Source organism: Hippocampus zosterae, chromosome 16 (assembly GCF_025434085.1).
Source record: "Hippocampus zosterae strain Florida chromosome 16, ASM2543408v3, whole genome shotgun sequence".
NCBI classification, from domain to species: domain Eukaryota; kingdom Metazoa; phylum Chordata; class Actinopteri; order Syngnathiformes; family Syngnathidae; genus Hippocampus; species Hippocampus zosterae.
Genome location: NC_067466.1, coordinates 15,471,265 through 15,492,028, shown reverse-complemented (window position 1 = coordinate 15,492,028; position 20,764 = coordinate 15,471,265). Strand labels below are relative to the sequence as shown.

The window sequence follows — 20,764 nt, the reverse complement described above, 5'->3', positions numbered from 1 at the left end:
GGTGTCCGAGCAAGTGCTCGCCTAATCCAGAATTATCCTGTGAGTCAGTCGTGACAGGACACAGAATAATCTGTCGCAAACTAAACAAGCAGAGGAACACGGTCTGTTACATCGTAGGAGACCAACTAAATAACTTTTTGTTCCTGTTCCTGTTCCTCGACCTGTATTTGGACCAGAGGTGACAAACATGGCACTTATGAGGTCAGGCTGGCTTTGGAGACAGAGTGAGTACAGTGGGTGTCGATGTCAACCGAGCAAGCGTTACTTATTACCGGAGTGATCGAGCGTGTTTCCTTCTGTCTAGCGTCTGTGTTGAAGCGCTGGAAGTTGAACTGGTGTGACCTCTGGGTGGACGGCAGTCTTTGCTTCTACAAAAGCGACAGCCGGCGAGAGCTGGAGCACCGCGTCAACCTCAAACTCACGTGCATAGACGTTCGCTGCGGCCTGGAATGCCGAGGTAGAGCAATTATCATATCCTCATCCTTCATGGCAGCATGATACTAAAAATGTTTTTGGTGGGGTTTTGTTTACTCACAGGGGTGACGCCTCCCGAGACGAACCCCCAGGAGAACGTCATTGTCCTGCAATTCAAGAACAGCTCGGCGTTGAACCTGTGCGCCAACAGCGAGGACGAGTCCATGTAGGTGTCGCGGAGTTCTCCGCAGAGCCCGTTTCACCTCTGTTGAACCAAAGCAGCAGCATCTACCAAAACACAAGCAAACTCACTCCTGTTCCTGCTACGGTGGAGTACAACGATTAGTGTCCCATTAGACTGACGGATGTGGTGGCTCTGCCATGTTAGATCAACAAAATTGTCATTGAACGGGACAGCAAGAAGCTCTAAATATGAGGAAGAATGAAAAAAGTCGCCATCAGGGTCCATTATGTGTTCCTGTGTCTGTTCCTTTCTTTCAGTGCATGGAAACTGACCATGCTGGAGACCAGGAGGAACCCGGTAAGCTCCATTTCCTTTGGTTCTTTTTTTATTTTATTTTGGTAGGGCACATAAAAAAATCCAGAGATTGCATTTTCCCCACCCGCAGGCGTTTATTTACGATCCCAACGACGATTCCTATCAGGCCATACCACTCAACCACTATCACACAATCTATGTGACGTCTGGAGCAGGATCAGGTACAGTCTCCTCTGTTGAATGAGTTCAGTCAGAATTTAAAAGAGATTGCCAATTAACACGATTATCATCGCCGTTTCATCCTCAGGCACCCACCAGGTGATTGTTCAGAGGGATCCTTTCGACGGGGTGTTTGATCACCTGGCCATGGGACTACTGGCAGGCATGGCGGCGGGAGCGGCCATGCGATCTTTCCTTTGGGCACCCGTGTTTTTCTGCTGAGATTTAATGCTGCACCATCACCTGCTCTTTTGGTTGTTGTGCACTTAGGCTTCATCACATGTAGTCGCTGCCGCTGTGTGAGGTTGTTTTTCTGGCTTGCGTTTAAAGTACAAAACATGAACCGCATGGATTAAAGTGCCAGGTTTTTTTTTTATTAATTATGTTCAAAAGTCCCAGACCACCATCAGTTGTTTTTGTAATGTTATAAGGACCACAAAGAGCGGAGGCCAAGGCTAACTTGATGAAAAAAAAATACAGTAGTCTTTTTAACTCATTCCGTTGCTATTAATTTAATCGAATGACATAACATTGTGTCTGTCATACGAGGCTAAATGCAGCGTTTTAAAATGTGTTTTGGGTGTCATCCTGGCATAAGTGAAGCCTTCGTACAGTGATGTCATGTGAACAGCGGAGCTTGTGGTGAGCTAAAACTTTTGCATAGTACATCTTCATATCATCAGGATTAAAACTGCCGTCTGCTGACCTGTTTCCTATGCCAAAATCCACTTCAAAAAGGTAACGATAAAAATGGGAGAGGACACTAGGTATCAGTGTTGGCCCGCTGCCGACCTGATATGAAGGCATAATGTACCGCTGGAGGCTGTCGATACTAGCCACCGATACTTCAGACATTAAAAAATAAAAAATCGGACATTCAACAAATCTTCCTCGGTAGTAGTTAGTGCGGTAATTTGCCACATTGGTGAATCAGGTGTCAGAAAAGGGTCTTTGTTCATATTTGTTTTTGTCATTGTGCTACATGAAATTTTACATATCAAAAGAACTAAAAGTATCGGAATTCGGTATCATTGAGTGAATACTTGTGCTTTTATCGGCCTGAAAAAAAGCTCTGGTATTGAACATCCCAAGTTACAACTACCGGTAGTCACATTGCGCTCAGCAATTCCCTATTTAGCAAGTGCAAACTTAATGATTGTATGATTTCCAGAGGATTACTGATTGTCTCTTGCGATTGTCTTCAGAAAAGCGATTGCTACTCCTCTTTGCGCGAGATGCCACTCTGTCCATTGATTTTGCCGCTGTCTAACTTTCCCTCTGCTCGAAGCCTGCGGATCAGGTCGTGGGGACCCTTTCCCATGAGGGCTGACGGATGTCGGTAGGAGCCCCCCAGGCGGTCCCACAGCGTGAAGTACTGGCCATAGTTGTAGTCAAAGAAAAGGTGGTGGTCGGTGTGATGCGCCGAGCCATTGATGAGACCCGTCATGGCGCTGGGGACGCGGTAGTCGCCGTCGTGGATGGAGATGGTCCAGATGTTGACAAAAACATAGAGGACCAAGTAGAGCACCTTGTGGAGCGGGAAGAGAAACGGGTAGATGTGGTAGGGGAGCCCCTGCATGAAGCCGTCAACCGGGTGGAAGGCGTGGCTGGCGAATGGCGTGGGGATCTTCCACACGTGATGTGGCTTGTGAAAGAGCTGTGCTCAAGGCAAAGCAGCAAAATGGTTTTGTGTCAGGATTTCTAAAGTTCTGTGAAAGTGGCGATTTCACACAAAAGATCTTTGACACGCTTTGCAAATTTATGGCCGGCCTAGTTTAAAAACACACACAACTCACATGGGCACGAACTGATTCATACATCATCACAAACATTAGCATTACCCCCCCCCCCCCCCGCCCCCCCTCAATTTCGGCATTCGTTAAAATATTTAATCACTTAAGATGAACAGTTGAAGACACATTCTTGATCGGGTGCACATTTGCTAACGGCTGCCTATCTATGCAGCTTCCACCTTAAGGAAAATGAACAGCGCCCTCCGCTGGTGAAATACAAACATTATGCTTCCATTACAAACACTGTGATGCCAATCCCTTGCAACACTGCAACATTTCCGAGCATCAAACTTGGCACTATTATTAATCAAAACTGGCAAGTCGGAACGGCTGCAATTACCCTCACCTTATAAATCAGCTTATGATGCAAGAAGCGATGAATCCAGTAAATGCACATGTCAGTGAAAAGCAGGAAAGAGATCATACTCAGGAAGAGCCCAGTCCACCCTGCACAGGGACAAGAGCCGTCAGTGCCGATGGACATAAAGAGATTGAACCCAGAGGGCAAAATATGAACGTACCCAACGGAGAGTCGTGGACATTGTCGTACACTTTGCTGTATCCTCGAACTTCGGCGAAGAACAAGGCGACGGTGGGGATGCTGATCCATGGCAGAGAGGTCAGTGCGTATTTGATCTCCCTGCGAACCTGATTCTGGGGGAGGAAATAGTTCATTTCCGTTTTAAGTTAAATGTGAAACGTCTCTAAAGTGAGCAGCACTTCATCATCACCGTAGACACAATGCAGAATCAGAAATGGACCTCTGTGGGTGTCCATTTTTGTCCATAAAAGTCAATCATTTGACACCAGCAACTACGAAGGGTACAAAAGCAAAACCTGAGCGCTACTCACTGAACTGTTTGTGCCTGAATAAGGAAGGTTTGGGCATGTTCCCAAGCACTAGATTATCCCACTGACAAACTATTATACCGCGAGAAGTCCAGTCTCGAATTACCTACGGCTAATATTTTACTCCAAGGTAACTGGCTGTACAAAAAATGTCAACTAGTGACATTAGTGACAAACTGTTCCGAAAGGGTTTGAACCTTATCCAGGGTCTTCAAGTATAGCTACCAGCCAATCACATACTAATAAAGATAATATCAAATCAGATAAAAACAAGTTAGGATGTAAATACCTCCAAGAAGTGGGGATGTTTCATGAGGTTATGGTCAAAGATGAAGTAGTAGCTGAGGGCCCCCAGGCCCAAATAGAGGACCACCGCCCCGAGGTTGGTCACCACCAGCAGGCTCAGGATCTGCCGCAGGGCGCCATCCTCTGCCCACGAGGCTGGGTACAGGTACGGCGTGAAGAAGTAGTGGTCGGCTACGTTTAACACCAGATCCATGGCTGAGCCTGTATTTACAAATGTTTATGAACAGTTAAAGTACAGTGCATGTTTAAATTCAGTTGTGGGTATCTAGTAATAACCCCAACTATTAAACTGGTGTTCTATATAACTGACAGTAAACACGTTACACGTGCACAAGTATGAGAAACGCCTGAATTAATAATTTAGTAACATTAAATATTAGTTACTCCATGAATACACTGTACCTGGCGTGTGTTTCCCAACTCAGGACAGGAACAACATTCAAGGTACAGCGCTGTGTTTTAACAAGAGAGTAACCAATCACTGAGGAGTGTTTCATGACGTCGTCGACGGGTTATCCAATGAACGCGCAGCATTTGGTCACATCAGCTCTGTTGTCTTCCGCCATTGGACATTTGAGCGATCTGCTCATTGCACAAGGCTTCCGCAATGCCTTCGATGGAGTATGAGTTTAAACACCCCACAAAATGTTATGGCATAAAGTCATCGTAAACGCTTCACTTCGACACTGCTTTAAAGAGTATAGGAACAAGATCCCGGTGTTCATTTCACTGTCAAAAGCGCGGTTAAAAGCGGGATATCGTCCACAAACAATGCTCTAAACACGGAGCGCCGTCCACAAACATAGCAGTTTGAGCTTTGTTTCCCACGGTAAATCATAAATTCCTCCATAAATTCCACGTCCCGTGTGTTTACGTCTTCTACTCAATTCGGCGTTAATGAACGTCTCGGAAGTGGTTTCATTGGGAATTTATGGCATTTGCTCAATAGTATTCTCTCACGCTATATAAAAAAACTGTATATCAAACAAGGATCCAGTAGGTGTCGCCATTGCTCCATGTAGAAACATTGCTCAAGCAATAAAACAAATACGGTACGGTACAGGAGTCAGGTGACCATTTGGTCAAGCCATTAAACCTGGATGTCATCAGGATGATGTCATCACAAAGCCTATTAGCCATATGACTATGATTTAGAGCAATATCCCCTTTTCTGGGTGTCATCATGGCTAAACATGACTATGGGCTAGAGTCATTTTGCCCTGCCGATATCGTTGCCACAAATCATCGTAGTCAAACGACCATGTACTAGAGCCGCAACTGCCGGGATCTTAACCAAAATTTAAATTAAGTGGGGACTATTAGCAGTGTGCCAGCGAACCAACCAAATGGAGAGGAAAATGGATTCCACGGACAATTACTCCCTAAAGCAAAACGTGCAACTCCTTCAGTATCAGACTGAGAAGTTTCGACAGCTGTGGACTAAGGGGACAGAGTGTTTTGAAGAGCTCAAGCATTTCTACAACCAGCTCAATGAAGAGTGGCAAACCCAGTGGCTGAATAGGGAGGAGACCGTAGCATCCTACCTGAGGCACCTGGAGTTGGACTACATCAAATTGTTAGAAGAATATGCCAAACTATACAACACGCGCGAGGCCAACGAGAGGATTTTACTGAAAACCAACGCCGACTTACACAAGTGCAATTTAGATCTGAAGCAATACCAAGTGCAACTCAACGAAGTGTGGCAAACTCGCTGGGTTAAACGGGAGAAAAGCATCGCCTCCCAAGTCAGATATCTGGAAGCGGACAATCGAATACTGGTGATGGAAAAAGCCGAGCTGTCTCACCGGATGCAGGCCAATGAAAGGATGTTTTTGAAAACCAAGGCCGAACTGTACAAAACCAGCTTGGAGCTGGAGAAATTAAAAGCATCCAAAGACTCTCTCTCATTGGAAATGTCCAAAAAGGAGGTGAGCTGGAAACGAGAGAAAGATAAACTGCTGAAAGAACGACAAGAGTTTCTTGACCATATCAAGCAGTTTGAGCACCTGATCCTACGTGTGGTACGTGTACTTTTAGTACAGCATTCTTATTTCATGTACTTAAGAGTACAGGTCCCATGCCATCAAAATCCAAAATTGCGTTTTGCAAATGCGAAACGGTCCAATCCGATTGAGGTAGTATTCAAGTACCGGAACACCTCATGGAAACACCCAGTCAAGTAAAAAAAAAAAAAAAAAGTCTGTGCAACAGCAAGGCCGCGTCTAGTGCAAAGCTAATAAAACAATGAACGCTCAATGCAGCGTTCTATCAATCAGAGCAAAACTGTTTTCCATATTCAAATGAAGGAGAACAGGAATCCAATCAGAGTTAGGCTTATTTACATATTGATTATTAATGAGAATAGCCATCCATCTCATCTGCCAAGCATTTGGGGGAAAAAAATGCTTGTAAAGGGCATCCTGGGTATTCCCAAGACAAATTATCTCGCAAACATGATAAAAGGACATCAAATATTGTTAAAAACAAAAAAAAGGTGTGGGGCGAGATTTTCCACACTTAAGTAACCTACACGACTCATAGCGACAAAAACAAAGAAAAAAAAAAAAGACTAGAGCGAGAATTCACCTCTCTTATTCAAACTCGTATTAAATGGGATTCAGCACACGCCTGCTGGCATTTTAAGTGCCTCCAATTAACCCCAAATAATGTTTCACATTTTCGACTGGGCTTTTACTGACATTTTTTGGAGTCACATTTTACAGCGTAAGCCTTCCACAGCATGAGCGGGATTGTTCAAAAAAATATCAGCTAGGAGCTGGGTACAAAATAATTTCCATTAAATATAGCACGGAGCACAGTAAAGACACCGAGTGGGGACGAGATGGCACAACAGTTAGATAACCGAGAACTGGATGTCCCAACAAAACCGAAGAAAAAAAACGAGACAAAAATCTGTCCAGTGATGCTGCAAAACGGTCGACAGCATCATTGAAGGAACTGAAGGAATTTGTGGCAAGTACTGGTTGCGATGTGACACAACTGTCTGCCGTTCACAGTGGTGAGATGGAATCCCTATTTCAGGGGTGTCCAAACTTTTTGCCAAGGGGGCCAGATTTTATGTGGTAAAATGTCGGTGATGTCTTGTTAACTCATGAGTGATGTCTCGAAGAGTGCTACTGCCCTCTAGTGTCTAAATGCCTTTACTCATTTAGCCACTAGAGGGAAGCAGTACTCTATGAAACATCACTCACCAGTCTATGAGACCTCAGTCAATGCAACACGTGTTCCATTGCGCCCAACCTGCGGGCCATACGGGCCGGACCTTGGACATGCCTGCCCTATTTTAAGGAAATAAAACACACTTTATATCTCGCCGACGTCAGGAAAAGATTCAGTTGAACTCATGGGTGAACATTTTTGTCACAAATCCCAAAAGCGCGTTTGGTGTTTAAACAATGCTAATCATCACAAGAACATATCCGGTGAAGTCACGGTGGAGGGAGTTTATGAACAGTTCCAGATACCAATTCGTGTGAGCACAAATTCTTCAGGATTCTGGCAAAATAATAATGTACCTCATTTTGGGGTTAGTCAGAGGCACTTAAAATGGTGGGCGGTCTGTTGACTATCAATTGGAATGTGAATGGCGAATCGGAACACACCCGCATCCCAATTATGAGAGTGCAAACGTGTGCAACCGCATCTTAGTTATTTTCCCTTGCCTCTTGAAAATATCTTTTTAAAAAAAAACATTTTAATTGAGTTCTGAAGGTTATTGGCCAGATTAACGATTCACCGAACAGGTGGTTGTAAACATTTTCTATCCACTGTAAGTATGAGATTCTCCGTCAACCACGACTCTCTACTTGTCCCTTCAGGAAATTGCCGTCGGAGCGATGGAGGACTGGACGAAGCTAAAACAAGGGGACAACAGAACCAACGTTGAGGAAAACGAGCGGATCGAGCAGCAGGAGAAAGCCAGGGAAGGAGGTGACGACAAGCTCGAAGCGAGCGACGACAGCAAGTGCCAGGCCGGTTCTGAAGAGGGCAATGTTGAGGGGAAAGATGAAGGCGGCGCGGAGGTCGCCGCGGGAACGGAGGCAGTGCAAGAGAGCGGCGAGGAGTTAGAGGGGAGTTGCACGGACCAAGGAACCGATGAGGAAGAAGACAGCGATGATGACGAGGAGGGCGACGGTGAGGCGGCGAATGAAGGGGAGCGGGACTACGAAGAAGGCGAGGACGGGGAGTGGGAAGATTGCGACGACGACGACGAGTGGGAAGACTGCGACGACGACGAGGTGGAGGATTATCGGGAAGGGGAGGGGGAGGGAGAGGACGAGCGGGAGCAGGAGGGAGACGAAGAGGGCGACCGGGAGGAAGAAGACGGGGAAGAAGAGGACGACCGAGAGGAAGCGGAGGAGGAAGATCAAGAGGACGAAGGAGATGAGGGCGACCCGGATGAAAAGGCGGCGGGGGAAGCGGATGAGTCCGAAGGTCAAGTGGAAAATGGTGACCAAAAGGAAATGCAAGAAGGTGATCGAGACAATAATGACGGCAAAGCGGCTGAAGAGGAGGCGGGGGCAGCGGGGGCAGCGGGTGCCGCGGAGGAGCCGCAAGAAAACCAAAGCCAGAGCGTGGACGGAAACCAGGAGGGTGAAGAACTTGCCAAGGTGGAGGAGGGCAAGGAGGCGGAGGAAAGCCTCGGTGAGGGGCAGGAGAGGGAAGAGAGTGAAACTAAAGAGGAGGGGGGTGAGGAGAGTGAGCCGAAGGAGCAGGGGGGTGAGGAGAGCGCTCGGGTGGAAGAGGCGGAGAAAGACCACGTAAACGTTACAAACGGTGCACAAGAGGGTGCTGCCGCGACGCGGGAGCCTCGCGAAGAGAGTGCCGAGGCGGGGGAGGGGGGCGTCGCCGAGGGAAACGAGAGTGACGGCAAAGCGGAGGAAGACGGGAAAGAGAGTGAGGAGGGTGAGAAAGAGTGCGCAACGGAAGAAGGGGGCGGGGTCACGGAGGAGACCAGAGACGGAGAGGAAGGGAGCGCCCCGGCAGGTGAGGGGATTGTCGCCCACAAGGCCGAAGGGGAGGAAAGTGTCACGGGTGAGGCGGGTGAGGAAGAGAGCCTCAAAGTAGACGAGGGGGGTGTCACGGTGGGGCGAGAGAGTGTTGCCGAAGACGGGGGCGAGGAAGAAAACGCTCCCGAGGTCGCCAAAGAGAGCGAGGGAGGGGCCGAGCAAGCCGAGGCGGAGAGTGATACAGCGCAGAGTGATACAGCGCAGAGTGATACAGCGCAGAGTGAAAAGGAAGTGGCCGAGGAGGCGAGCCTCCAGGGGGGAGTTGAGGTGGGAGAGACAGACCAAAAGGAAGAGACGAAGCAAGAGAGCGTCAAAGGGGACGGCCAGAGCGTCGTCGAGGCGCAAGATGACACGGCGGGTGCCAAAGCGGGTGACGAAAAGCAGGAGGCGGAGCTAGAGAGCGCCGAAGACGTCGCGCAAGAGAGTGAGAAGCCGGATGAAGGGAGTGACAAAGCGGAAGAGGTGAAGGAAGAAGGTGACAAGACCCGAGAGAGTCTCGAGGCCAAAGGGAGCGACGCGAAGGACCAAGAGGAGAAAGAAAGCGCTACTCGGAGCGAGTCCGAGGAAGCGAAGAGGGGCGCCTGCGCCGATGAGGAGGTGAGAGACGGCGGAGAGGAAATGAGCAGCGGGTCGGCGGAGGACGGGAAGGAAGCGGAGGGGCTGGCCGCAGAGGCGTCGGGGAAAGAGGGCGAGAGAAGGGAGAGCTACTTTGAAAAAATGATCAGCCGCCTCACCAAGAAAGACAAGGAGGAGAGGCGAGAGCGGGTCAGGCGGGAGGTGGAGCGCATCGAGCAGGAGAAGAGGGAACGGGCCAGGAGGGAAGACGAACGCAAAGACGAGAAGAGGAGGAGAAAAGAACGGAAGGAAGAGGAGGCCAGGGAGAGAGAGGAGAGGAAATCCAGGGAAAGTAAATAAAAGCCAGCGCCGTGACACGTGAAAAAAAGAATTCAGAAAAGCGCAAACCACTCGGGACCGCTCAGTGTTACTTCACAAGTCGACAAGAACTTTTCGCGACTTACTTTTTACGCCCCTTTGAGATCGACATTGCTGTCCCAAACCCGGATTGGACGAAACTGGGGAGCCTTCGTTTTGCTGCTCTGTAATCATTTTCCAATCTGCCCGAGGGATGAAAAAGAAATCCTATTTGACGAAGAGCTAATGAACCCGTGAGGGGCCTTTCTCTTAGATAAGCAATTTCAAAGACAAGATTGAGCGACGATGGAAATTCAATTAAACAGAGTTGGCTGATTTCTCTATTTGGTGCGGTGGATCGAAGGAACCCTTTCAACTATCGACAACTCTAGGTGGTCGCCGATGAGCATTAGTCCGAGAAGCAGCAAACGGAATGATTGACAGGCAACGGCCGAAAACCTTCGGCTCATGAAGCGAAAGGCAAAGAACAAGACGCGTATCCACATAATCGCGGAATTGGCTCGATGTCTGAACCCGGGTGCCGTTGATTCAGTGTGGATCTAGAATTTGCTGGACTTGGTCCTCTGGGTCTTTGGGCCAAATCACAAATTCCACCACTGTGGCAGGCCACCGAAACCAGATCTGGGTCTCCTAATTCCCCATCTTCCATTCAATCATCGCCTACCGCTTATTAACCGAACAACAGTTCGTCATGATCCACAGCTAGAGTCAACCAAGGCGTACCACAAGGCTCTGAACCCGGTCCCCTCCTCTTCACAATGTACACGATATTGCTTTGCTGGAGTATCACTCAACACAGATTGACTCTTCACTTGCATGGCGATCATCAACAAGACCTTAAAACCCAAATAACCTTTCCAGACCTTGCCCGTCACTCGCTGACTTTGGCGCAGAAACATTGGAGAGGCTCAAATTAGTTCAGAACTCTTCTATCAGCATACCTTGTCCTCCCTCACCTTACCTAATAACCTCCATTCCGATACTCGTGCAGTGATGTCCGTCAGCCTCGCAACTTTGGAACTTTGATGAAATCTGCAATGAAGCTTCACTGAATATTCAAAAAAAAATCTCGTTAGGCATCACAGAGCAGTCAACTGTTACAGATTGTCCACAGAAATCACAGAACGCTACCTCGTTACGCTCATAAAACGGCAAACCGGCTACCAATGTTAGCCGCTAACTACTAGAGCAGGGGTCACCAAACTTTTTGAGAGTGAGAGCTACTTCATGTGTCCTGATTGTGTGAAGGGCTACCAAATTGATACGCGTCTGAAATAACATTTGTACAAATTACATTTAATAATATTAGAACATTAGCTAGCTAGATATATACTGTAGCTCGCTAGTTAGATAGCTAAATAGGTAGCTATAGAATCTATAATACGGCCCATGTTTGCATTTTTAAATCATAATTTCTACGAGCAAATCACAATCCTAGCACTGGCGGGCTACTGGTGTGGTCCTCACGGGCTACCTGGTGCTCGCGGGCACCACGTTGGAGACCCCTGTACTAGAGGCTAACCCCGATCGCCGCTAGCTTTTAATAGATCCATATCAGCGCCGAGGAACAATGGCAATGATGGAAAGTAAAGCTTCATTACCAGATTCACAACTTTATTCATCGCCGAATAACAAACACGTCTTCACGGTCATTACTGGCATAATACTCGTTGGAATATGCCAAGCGGCCACGGCTCACTGACGCGTTGCTAATGTGAAGGGATATTCTGAATTATTTGGTTTTATTTTGATCCTTGACAACTTGTCCACATGAAAATGGCCGGTGGCACTAAAACATTTGGGGACAGCTGCCTTTATTTAAAAAACAAAAAAACAAAAACGATATGTGCATTGTTGGAATGTCACTGCCAAGTAAATATTTTAATAAATTTGTGATTGATTTATTTTTTCAAACAATATAGATTTAATTTGGTGACGTTAGCATAGCCATTAAATATGCAAGTTACACACACAGGCCATTTGAAATTCTTTTAGCCAATCAAGACTCCTGAATGCCTTTCAAGGTGGTAGGGTTAGCATACTCGGACGGGCAGCAGCCTCTTAGCATCTTTGGTGAGTACAATGGGATTTATTTGAAGTTTTTACACACAAAAATTGTTGGTGTTAAGATGATATATTGGAAGATCAGGGGTGTCCAAACTTTTTGCCAAGGGGGCCAGATTTTATGTGGTAAAATGTCGGGGGGCCGACCTTGGCTGACATTCTTTACATTGAACAACAATATTGTTCAACAAATTTTAGTAAGCCAGTCTGTTTCACATTTCCATTTTTATTTTAATTTATTTTAATTCTTTTGGTTCATTTGAAACAGGTATATCACATGCAACTGCTTATTCACTTGACTTTTTCTTAAACAGAAGTCTGAGTGCAAATTGATTGATTTGAAACATAAAATGTATCACCATGACTTTTCAATAGTCACAAAACCTTTGACTCGAACAACAGGGAAATGAACAAGCAATACACATATCCACAACTGCAAGGATCATTTGAAATATGACATCAGTCAATATAAACACGGAGTGATGTCTTGTTAACTCATGAGTGATGCCCTCTAGTGTCTAAATGCTATTACTCATTTAGTGGATGCTATTACTCATTTAGCCACTAGAGGGAAGCAGTACTCTATGAAACATCACTCACCAGTCTACGAGACCTCAGTCAATGCAAGACGTGTTCCATTGCGCCCAACCTGCGGGCCAGACGGCACTGATTTTATGACGGGGGCCGAGGGCCGAATGAAATTCGACTGCGGGCCGGATTTGGCCCGCGGGCCGGACTTTGGACATGCCTGCCCTACGTGAATGAGTGAGGAAGGCTACTTTCTGTTCAGGCATCACCATGGAAAGACAGACAAAGTCCGATGCTGAATTTATTTAATTTAACCCGAATTTGTATGTTGTATAAATGGACCCACATTAAAAGTTGTGTTTTGTTTTTAGGCAACTGAATAAACAATGCGTGCACATGAATCACGCCATTATACAGGACGAGGGAGAACGCGGCAGCAAATCTCATGTTTGCCAAAGAACCTCGGGTTTCATCACGTGGCCGCTCGAGCTGTTTGAACCCCAAATTAACCATCCTCGCCTGGGGCGAGAACACATCCATCTTGAAATGTTGAAATCCAAAGCCCCGCGTGCGTCCATGTGATATTTTGTGGCTTCCTGGATGCGCCTTGGCCTTTTATTTGTCCCGTGCCTCTTTGTCTATTCATGACATGAATAATGCTGCAGATGCTAATCAGACCCAAGAGCGGTCCCCAAAGCACCCCCCGCCCCGGAAAACCAATCATCCGCATGGCCTTGTTTGCAGCAACCAACCGTCCACTAGACAAGATTGCACTTGAGGAGTGCACCCTCTCCGTTTTGCACAGTGGCGGACTAACCGCAGGCACTGATTAGAACCATCCGCCCCCGCTGATAGAAGCTTTGTGTCTTGATTTTAATGAACTGCTTCACATTAGTGAGGAACCTCTCTGGACCGTGTACACTTGCCTCTACTTGCCCTCTTGCAAGGTGAAAAAAAAAACTACGCCAAGCTCCTGCGGGGGATAAAAATAAATAAATGAATCAGTCAACACTTACATCTGTAAACACCTGGCCAGGCACAGTCTTGAGCCAAGACAAAAATATTGACAACATGTCTGCTAGCAGTCTTATTATCTTGCCCAAGGTTGCTTTGGGCAAACTAGCCAATGCTGGAGGCAAGCAAGGGCGGCCGTGGAGGGGTTGCAAAAAACAAAAAAACAACAAAAAACGCCGATGCTCGCAACCCTGACATGACTGCACTTCTGTGCCGTCATCCGCCGCAATAACTTCGGGGGTAAAAAAGTGAAAAAAAATCTTGGTCGCTATAATGAAGTTATAAAGGGGTTCGTTGAAAGCTAAATTAGCAAATGGAAAATGAATTATGTGAAATCGGGACTTTGAAACCTCACAGGGATGAAAACGTAAATGGGGTACGTTGAAACAAGGCTCGGGATAAAATGTTAGAAAGTTAACCCCCCCCCCAAAAAAAAGAAGAAAAAGCCATTTTAGTTGGGAAACGCGGCATGATGAAGGAAAACAGTCCTAGCGATAGCATTTCAGTCGCGCGTTTTAATCAAATTATTTTGTGCCACTGGAGCATCAACAGAAATGTAAAGAACGAAAAGGCAGTCGTTTTCCTGTGCGTCGCCTGCCAAAAGTAGTCATTCGCGGTTGTATTTTGTCCTCGCGTAACAACACCGTGAAACGAGAAAGTCAAACCGGCGAGAGGTCGGCGGGCTAAGAGTAGCGCGATAAACGCTATACGGCTAACATAGCGGACAGGCCAAAGGGACAGCTTCAGTTCAGAGCTTCTCTCTGCCTTATTGCCCTTTATGTCTTTCAGCGGCTGCCTCCGATTGCTTGTTGCGGTCCCAGTGCTGCACCGCGGTTCTTATCGCTGCGGCACAGTAGCGGCAGCTTGCTGTAAAAAAAAAAAAAAAAACTCAAGACCACAATAAACAAAGCGGCCAGGCAAATAGAATAGTCTCAAATCATGTCACAAATTGTCCATTTTTTTTGTTTGTTGTGAGGAAAACATACTGACGCATCACTGGCAAAGGAGATATCGACTGCTTTTTTTTTGTCTAATACACAACATGGTCGCAAGTATTGGGACACCGGGCCACGGGAAACTGCAAGAAAATTGGCAGCCAAAATGGCTTCCCGAATTCTTGGAAGACATTCTCAAACAAAGTCCCGTTAGCTTACCAACGTTGCGCTTCTTGTTCATCCCAAAGGTGTCTGATGGGCTTCTTCTTAGCTAGACTAATCCAAGCGTGTCTTTATGGACCATTTGGAATGGAAAAGGAGCTTCGAAAACATTGGAGGAAGACCAAAATGAAGAATTCCGGGGGGGTGACAAAGGCTGTCTAGTCCAATCTGAGCTGAATTAACGACAGGTGTTTCTTTTTTAGGTTGAGCTTTTACATAAGCAAATACGCTGAGTAAAATAACTAACTCTGTGAACGCCCTCAACGGCAATTGTAAGGAGGAAAGCCATTGGCGTCAATGGCCGTCAACTATTTTTTATTGATTTATTTATCGGTATTTAATGGGAACGGGTGGAAAAAATGTCTTGCCCAAGTCTAGTTTGTTATATTAAGGTGAGACAGTTACAAATCACTCCCAGCAGGTGGCAGCATTGAGTCTCTTTCTACCGGTGATGACTAAAAAAAATTTAATAAGCTTGGAACACATTTTTTTCTTGTACTCTTTCATTTGGTCGGTTCGAAAAAAACCGATATGTGAACCTTGAAAGATGAATTAGAATGCTAAAAATTGGCTGCCATTCTTTCGGTACTCTTTTTTTTTTAATGGCCGCATATTAAAAGAGTTAATTGCAATGAAATGCAGAATTAGGGAGAGGGTGCAAACACTTGGAACGCTGTATGTATGCTCAGTATGTTTCATTTATTTGGATGTTAAAGCAGGTGAAGTCTAATTTTTCTTTTGTTGCTTTTTAATTATTTATTAAGAATGTTCAGTTTTGCTCGGGAGTTCAGGGACCGACAACATGAGAATTCACATTTTTGTGCGATAACCTTGAAGTGAAAACATCTAAATAAGCAACCCAACTGATATTTCAGAGAAAAATAAGCCCTCTCAGAAGAACCTCCATTTTTTTTTCAAGGAAGCAAAGCAGAAATGCCCCTGCGGGCAAAAAGGTGAGAGGCCAGCCTTTATCTGAAGCTGTTGGAATATTTTTTTTTCCTCTTTGGTATCTCACACGTTGCATTCACTGCATCCCAACATCGTGAGCGTGAGGTGCACAGAGGTCCCCGCATGCAAGAAGAGGAAAAACAGGCCTGATCGAAAGGTGGATCTTATTCAGCAGTGACCATGGATGCTTTGCTTACAATCTATGTGAGGCGCTTAAAAAAAAAAAAAAGGTCGAAGTGCGGTTCAAGGGCTGTTTACCCATCAAAAATAAGACTGAAATTCTAATCATGGTTTGACGAGATGACCTCGAGACAGCCGTCCATATAATGTCCTCTGATGCCATTCCTCCATTACTCTTCTCCTTGTTTCTTTTTCTCTTTTTTTTCTCTTCTGAGATTTGACTTGCACTTTAAAGCAAGACCTTCGTTTTCGCATCAATGCACCCGTCAGTCTCCATCTGTCCAAACCGCGACGTCCGGTCATGCGGTCGTATTTAAAGGACATCACGTTTCAGGTTATTTTGCTTGCAGAAAATCTCCTTCTCGGATCTTAAAATTGCACCATTTTAAAGGTGACATCTTGGATAGCGACCCTGTCTATTTACGGCTAGCTATTCACCAAATCACCTATTCACATTTTTTGTTTGGGGGTGGAACCTATTTGTACGATATTCTAATACCTTAGAATTCCACAAGATGCTGCTAAAGCAGTGGAGTGGCTTTAAAAAAACAACTGCCATTATCGCTTTCAATGTCAGCCAAAAATGACAACCTAAGGTTTGTTTCATTCAGCAGTAGAATATGGTTTAGTTTCACTCAAATCCCTATTTTGGATCCCCCAAAATGCAGAAAACAAGCTTTTTGAGAAAAGATGTATTTTATGCTCAATCGGGACTTTTAATACCTGTTGCACTCCCCCCTCATGGACTAACAAAAAAACCCCCAGAAAACGCAAAGACCAATAAAATGTAAATAAAGCGACGGATGAATTGGACACGCCGCAGAATGTGATCGGGATGAATGGACTTGGATGTTCTTTCTCTGTCCTCAATCTCTTTTCATTTACCGCCGGTGGTTGGTGGATATGCTGCTCATCATTAATCAGCAAGACAAATGAATTCCCACCAGTGTGAGGCAAAAGGAAACCAGCGTCGAAGGAGAAAGGGAGGGGGCGGGGCCTATAAATCAAGCGCACTTTGATTAATTCACCTTGCTATATAGAGGACGCGGCAAATAGGATCAATCGGCTTGAGAATTGGGATTCTCGCCGAGCCGCCGATGACGTGGCTCGTTCGTCGCCAAAAATGGTGATGAAAGGCCAGTCAGTCTTTTTTTTTTGTCTACACAAGAGCAAACAGCACAAGAATATATTTTTTAAATGGCTTCCCTATTATTTGATACAGAATAACCCGAAAATGACCATTGTAGTTCACTACATTGCCACATGAGGGCACTCTACTTTGTAGGCAGCGAAGCAGAGCGAGTTTGATTTGTGCCTATTTACTTCCAAAACATTTTTTTTCCATTCAAAAGAAAAGCGCAAGGTAATACAGTGCATATTGTGTCCACACGACAACGGAAAGCAATAAAGACGTTGGGAGCAATGTGTACAGTATGTACGCTAAGGTTCGCAGTGGAATGCATAATTCATATTTCCTGCGGAAGAAGATCACGACTGTTTCATAAAGGACATATCCAATGTTCACAACCGATTGCTATGGAAGCAGTCATGTAGTTGACAAGATGCAAATCTTTCAATCGGGGTACCAGAATGAAATGTAAATGTAAATCTCAAGGGCCGCCCGGTAGTCCAGTGGTTAGCACGTGGGCTTCACAGTGCAGAGGTACCGGGTTCGATTCCAGCTCCGGCCTCCCTGTGTGGAGTTTGCATGTTCTCCCCGGGCTTGCGTGGGTTTTCTCCGGGTGCTCCGGTTTCCTCCCACATTCCAAAAATATGCGTGGCAGGCTGATTGAACACTCTAAATTGTCCCTAGGTGTGAGTGTGAGCGTGGTTGATTGTTCGTCTCTGTGTGCCCTGCGATTGGCTGGCAACCGATTCAGGGTGTCCCCCGCCTACTGCCCAGAGACGGCTGGGATGGGCTCCAGCACCCCCCGCGACCTTAGTGAGGATCAAGCGGAACAGAAGATGAATGAATGAATGTATTCATAGTGCAGAGGTTCCGGGTTCGATTCCAGCTCCGGCCTCCCTGTGTGGAGTTTGCATGTTCTCCCCGGGCCTGCGTGGGTTTTCTCCGGGTGCTCCGGTTTCCTCCCACATTCCAAAAACATGCATGGCAGGCTGATTGAACACTCTAAATTGTCCCTAGGTGTGAGTGTGAGTACGAATGGTTGTTCGTCTCTGTGTGCCCTGCGATTGGCTGGCAACCGATTCAGGGTGTCCCCCGCCTACTGCCCGAAGACAGTTGGGATAGGCTCCAGCACCCCCCGCGACCCTAGTGAGGATCAAGCGGCTCGGAAGATGAATGAATGAATGTAAATCTCAAGTCAGCTGTGGTCAAACGGGGTGAAGACAGCAGCCACGTTTAACACTAGGTCATGGGGCGGAAGAAAACTCAAGAGGGCTGTCTGTAGTCGGACGGCCAGTTCACCATCATAAGAGATGAACAAGGTGAACCAAAAGCAGAAAGCAAAAAAAGTGACAAACGGGGAAAGTTGGGACATGATCCTAATTTCACCGAGCGCCCTGCATTGTGCAGCCCGTGAACCAACCAACCAAACAAACAAATGAATGTGAGCTTTGCATAAATGTAAATCACAGCTCGAGGAGTGAATAAGAAACTATGAGAATGAATATCAAAAGGCTGCATCTACATAATGGAACAACATCAAATATAGATTTGCGCATTAAGCATCCTTGTGTGGTTCAACTAAAGGCCACTCATTAATCTCGCGCTGGCCTGACAGGTTAGATTTGGCCTTTTAAATATAAATGAGCTGTTAAAGAAGTATTTCGCAGCCACGGGGAGATGGTTTTTCGTATTTATTTTTTTTCATTAGACCACTTTGTCTATGCAGGAGAGAAATGGCATTGTTTTCATTACGTCAAACGACTGTGGAGGATGGTGCTTGGGGGGCCCGGGAAGAAGCCTTGAAATTTTGGTCCTGGTGCGGATAAATGTAAGGATCCAGGAATGTTTTCATTCAAATTGAAATCTGTGTGTAGGAAATACTTTCACAGTGCATACTGGAATCCCCGATGCCGGTCCGAGCAAATAAACCAATGGGAGGGAAACCCCAGGGCGGTGTACTGAGCCCCTTCCTGTTCACAAAATGTCGGCAAATTTGCAGACCACACAGCGGTAGTGGGACACATCACGAAAAACGATGAGACAAGAGGACAGAGACGAGTTACAGCATCTGGTGCTAGGTTGGTTTTGCATTCATGTAAAGAAAACCAAAAAGATGGTGGCCGGACTGCAGGAGGAAAAGAAATCCCTTGCCCACCTTGCATATTGGAGGAGCAGCAGTCTCCAGCTACAAGTACCTCGGGGTCCGAGGACTTCACCTGGACCCAAAACGTCCATCGGAAACGATGTCGTGTCCCTTTAAGGGGCGTGTCCTCGTGAGGGATTTCAGGGGCTGGTCATTTTCTTGTCCTAAATCCTGAGTCAAGAATTTAAAAATCACTTTAGTTTTGGTATAAGTAGTTAAACCTGCACTTCTATTTCCATTTTCAACTTCTGTTGGGATTTTTTTTGCCGCCCGGACCTGAACAGAGACAAGTGGTAGCACTTCAGTCGAGCCGGCCGGAGAGCAGCCCTGTCTCGAAACTCAGCTGCCCTAGAGCAGACTGACCCGCTTTCAGAATGAGGATACATTTGACGAAGCGAGGCCAACGTGTGAAATTTGGCCTTGAGGCTTCCTCTCCTCCGTGCCCTGTTAAAGTTCCGCTCACCGACCACATCAGAAGGTTTTCCCGGAGCTAAAACCCGGCTTAAGTTCCTTTCGCCGGATTCCAGGTGGCTACTCGGGGTCAATATATAGCCGGGCGCATATATACACAATTTAGACTTACGGGGGTTATAAAACATTTGGAGGCCTCGAATGTCACAGAGACAAAGACGCTTGACAATTAATGACACCCTTCACTAACCACTGACCTTTCAGTTTTACTTAGACTACTCAGTTATGAGTGACATCAAGTGACGATCGAAAAGAAATGAAATTTTTCCCTTTTTTCTTCTTTCTTTCATCTTTCATCTTCCGTACCGCTTGATCCTCACTAGTGTCGCGGGGGGCGCTGGAGCCCATCCCAGCCGTCTCCGGGCAGTAGGCGGGGGACACCCTGAATCGGTTGCCAGCCAATCACAGGGCAACCATCCGTACTCACACTCACACCTAGGGACAATTTAGAGTGTTCAATCAGCCTGCCATGCATGTTTTTGGAATGTGGGAGGAAACCGGAGCACCCGGAGAAAACCCACGCAGGCCCGGGGAGAACATGCAAACTCCACACAGGGAGGCCGGAGCTGGAATCGAACCCGGTACCTCTGCACTGTGAAGCCGACGTGCTAACCACTTGCCTACCGGGCCGCTGTGTTTCTGTCAGACACAAAAAAATTGTTTTTTTTTTTGCTTTCTATCTGAAAATAGAAAATTCGGGTATCTCCATATTTTCCCGGGGGCACACAGGCAGGAGGGAAAATAGCGCAAAAGCGGCTGGAGGAAAAGCACGATGGATGAGTTCCGAGGCGATCTCCCCAATCACCGACTCTCCAAACGCTTGATTGCAGAGCAAAGACGAGTGTCATAATTGTGGCTGGCAATGCTCATTGAAATATTGAGGCACTATGCAGCAGGTCTGCCCTTTCAAAATCAATAAATCATGTCCGGCACTCGGGGGGCACACGTCCCAGAACCTTTTCATTGCCCCCCCCCACCCCGCTCCTCATCCCGATGACCTCTGGCGGTGGTCCTAAATTGCTCAGACTTAAGCAGAATGTCAGGGACAATATTGCATTTATCTCACAGATGCTCTCATACACAC

General features: G+C 46.5%; 3 protein-coding genes across 4 annotated transcripts; 2 read left to right on the top strand and 1 right to left on the bottom strand.

The window, feature by feature from the left end:
* The first annotated feature begins 26 nt into the window (after positions 1–26).
* Positions 27–1,489, top strand: plekhb1 (pleckstrin homology domain containing B1). 2 transcript variants are annotated; one of them, XM_052047303.1, is made up of 6 exons: positions 27–224; positions 305–457; positions 538–640; positions 916–955; positions 1,044–1,134; positions 1,221–1,489. In XM_052047303.1, the coding sequence occupies exons 1-6, from the start codon at positions 188–190 to the stop codon at positions 1,352–1,354; spliced, it is 558 nt and encodes a 185-aa protein (XP_051903263.1). In that variant the 5' UTR covers positions 27–187; the 3' UTR covers positions 1,355–1,489. The 2 variants fall into 2 exon arrangements, with proteins under 2 accessions (XP_051903263.1, XP_051903262.1); XM_052047302.1 differs by lacking the exon at positions 27–224 and having other exon boundaries at positions 244–457.
* Positions 1,490–2,163: 674 nt separating this feature from the next.
* On the bottom strand, positions 2,164–4,573 carry sc5d (sterol-C5-desaturase). Its single transcript, XM_052047297.1, has 5 exons — positions 4,483–4,573; positions 4,064–4,281; positions 3,447–3,579; positions 3,272–3,372; positions 2,164–2,789 (listed from the first exon to the last, which is right to left on the bottom strand). Exons 2-5 carry the CDS (start codon positions 4,271–4,273, stop codon positions 2,349–2,351), a joined length of 885 nt encoding a protein of 294 aa, XP_051903257.1. The 5' UTR covers positions 4,274–4,281; positions 4,483–4,573; the 3' UTR covers positions 2,164–2,348.
* Positions 4,574–4,922: 349 nt separating this feature from the next.
* Positions 4,923–10,589, top strand: LOC127588810 (uncharacterized). The gene is made up of 3 exons (XM_052047676.1): positions 4,923–6,104; positions 7,923–9,942; positions 10,579–10,589. Exons 1-3 carry the CDS (start codon positions 5,427–5,429, stop codon positions 10,587–10,589), a joined length of 2,709 nt encoding a protein of 902 aa, XP_051903636.1. The 5' UTR covers positions 4,923–5,426.
* The last annotated feature ends 10,175 nt before the right edge of the window (positions 10,590–20,764 follow it).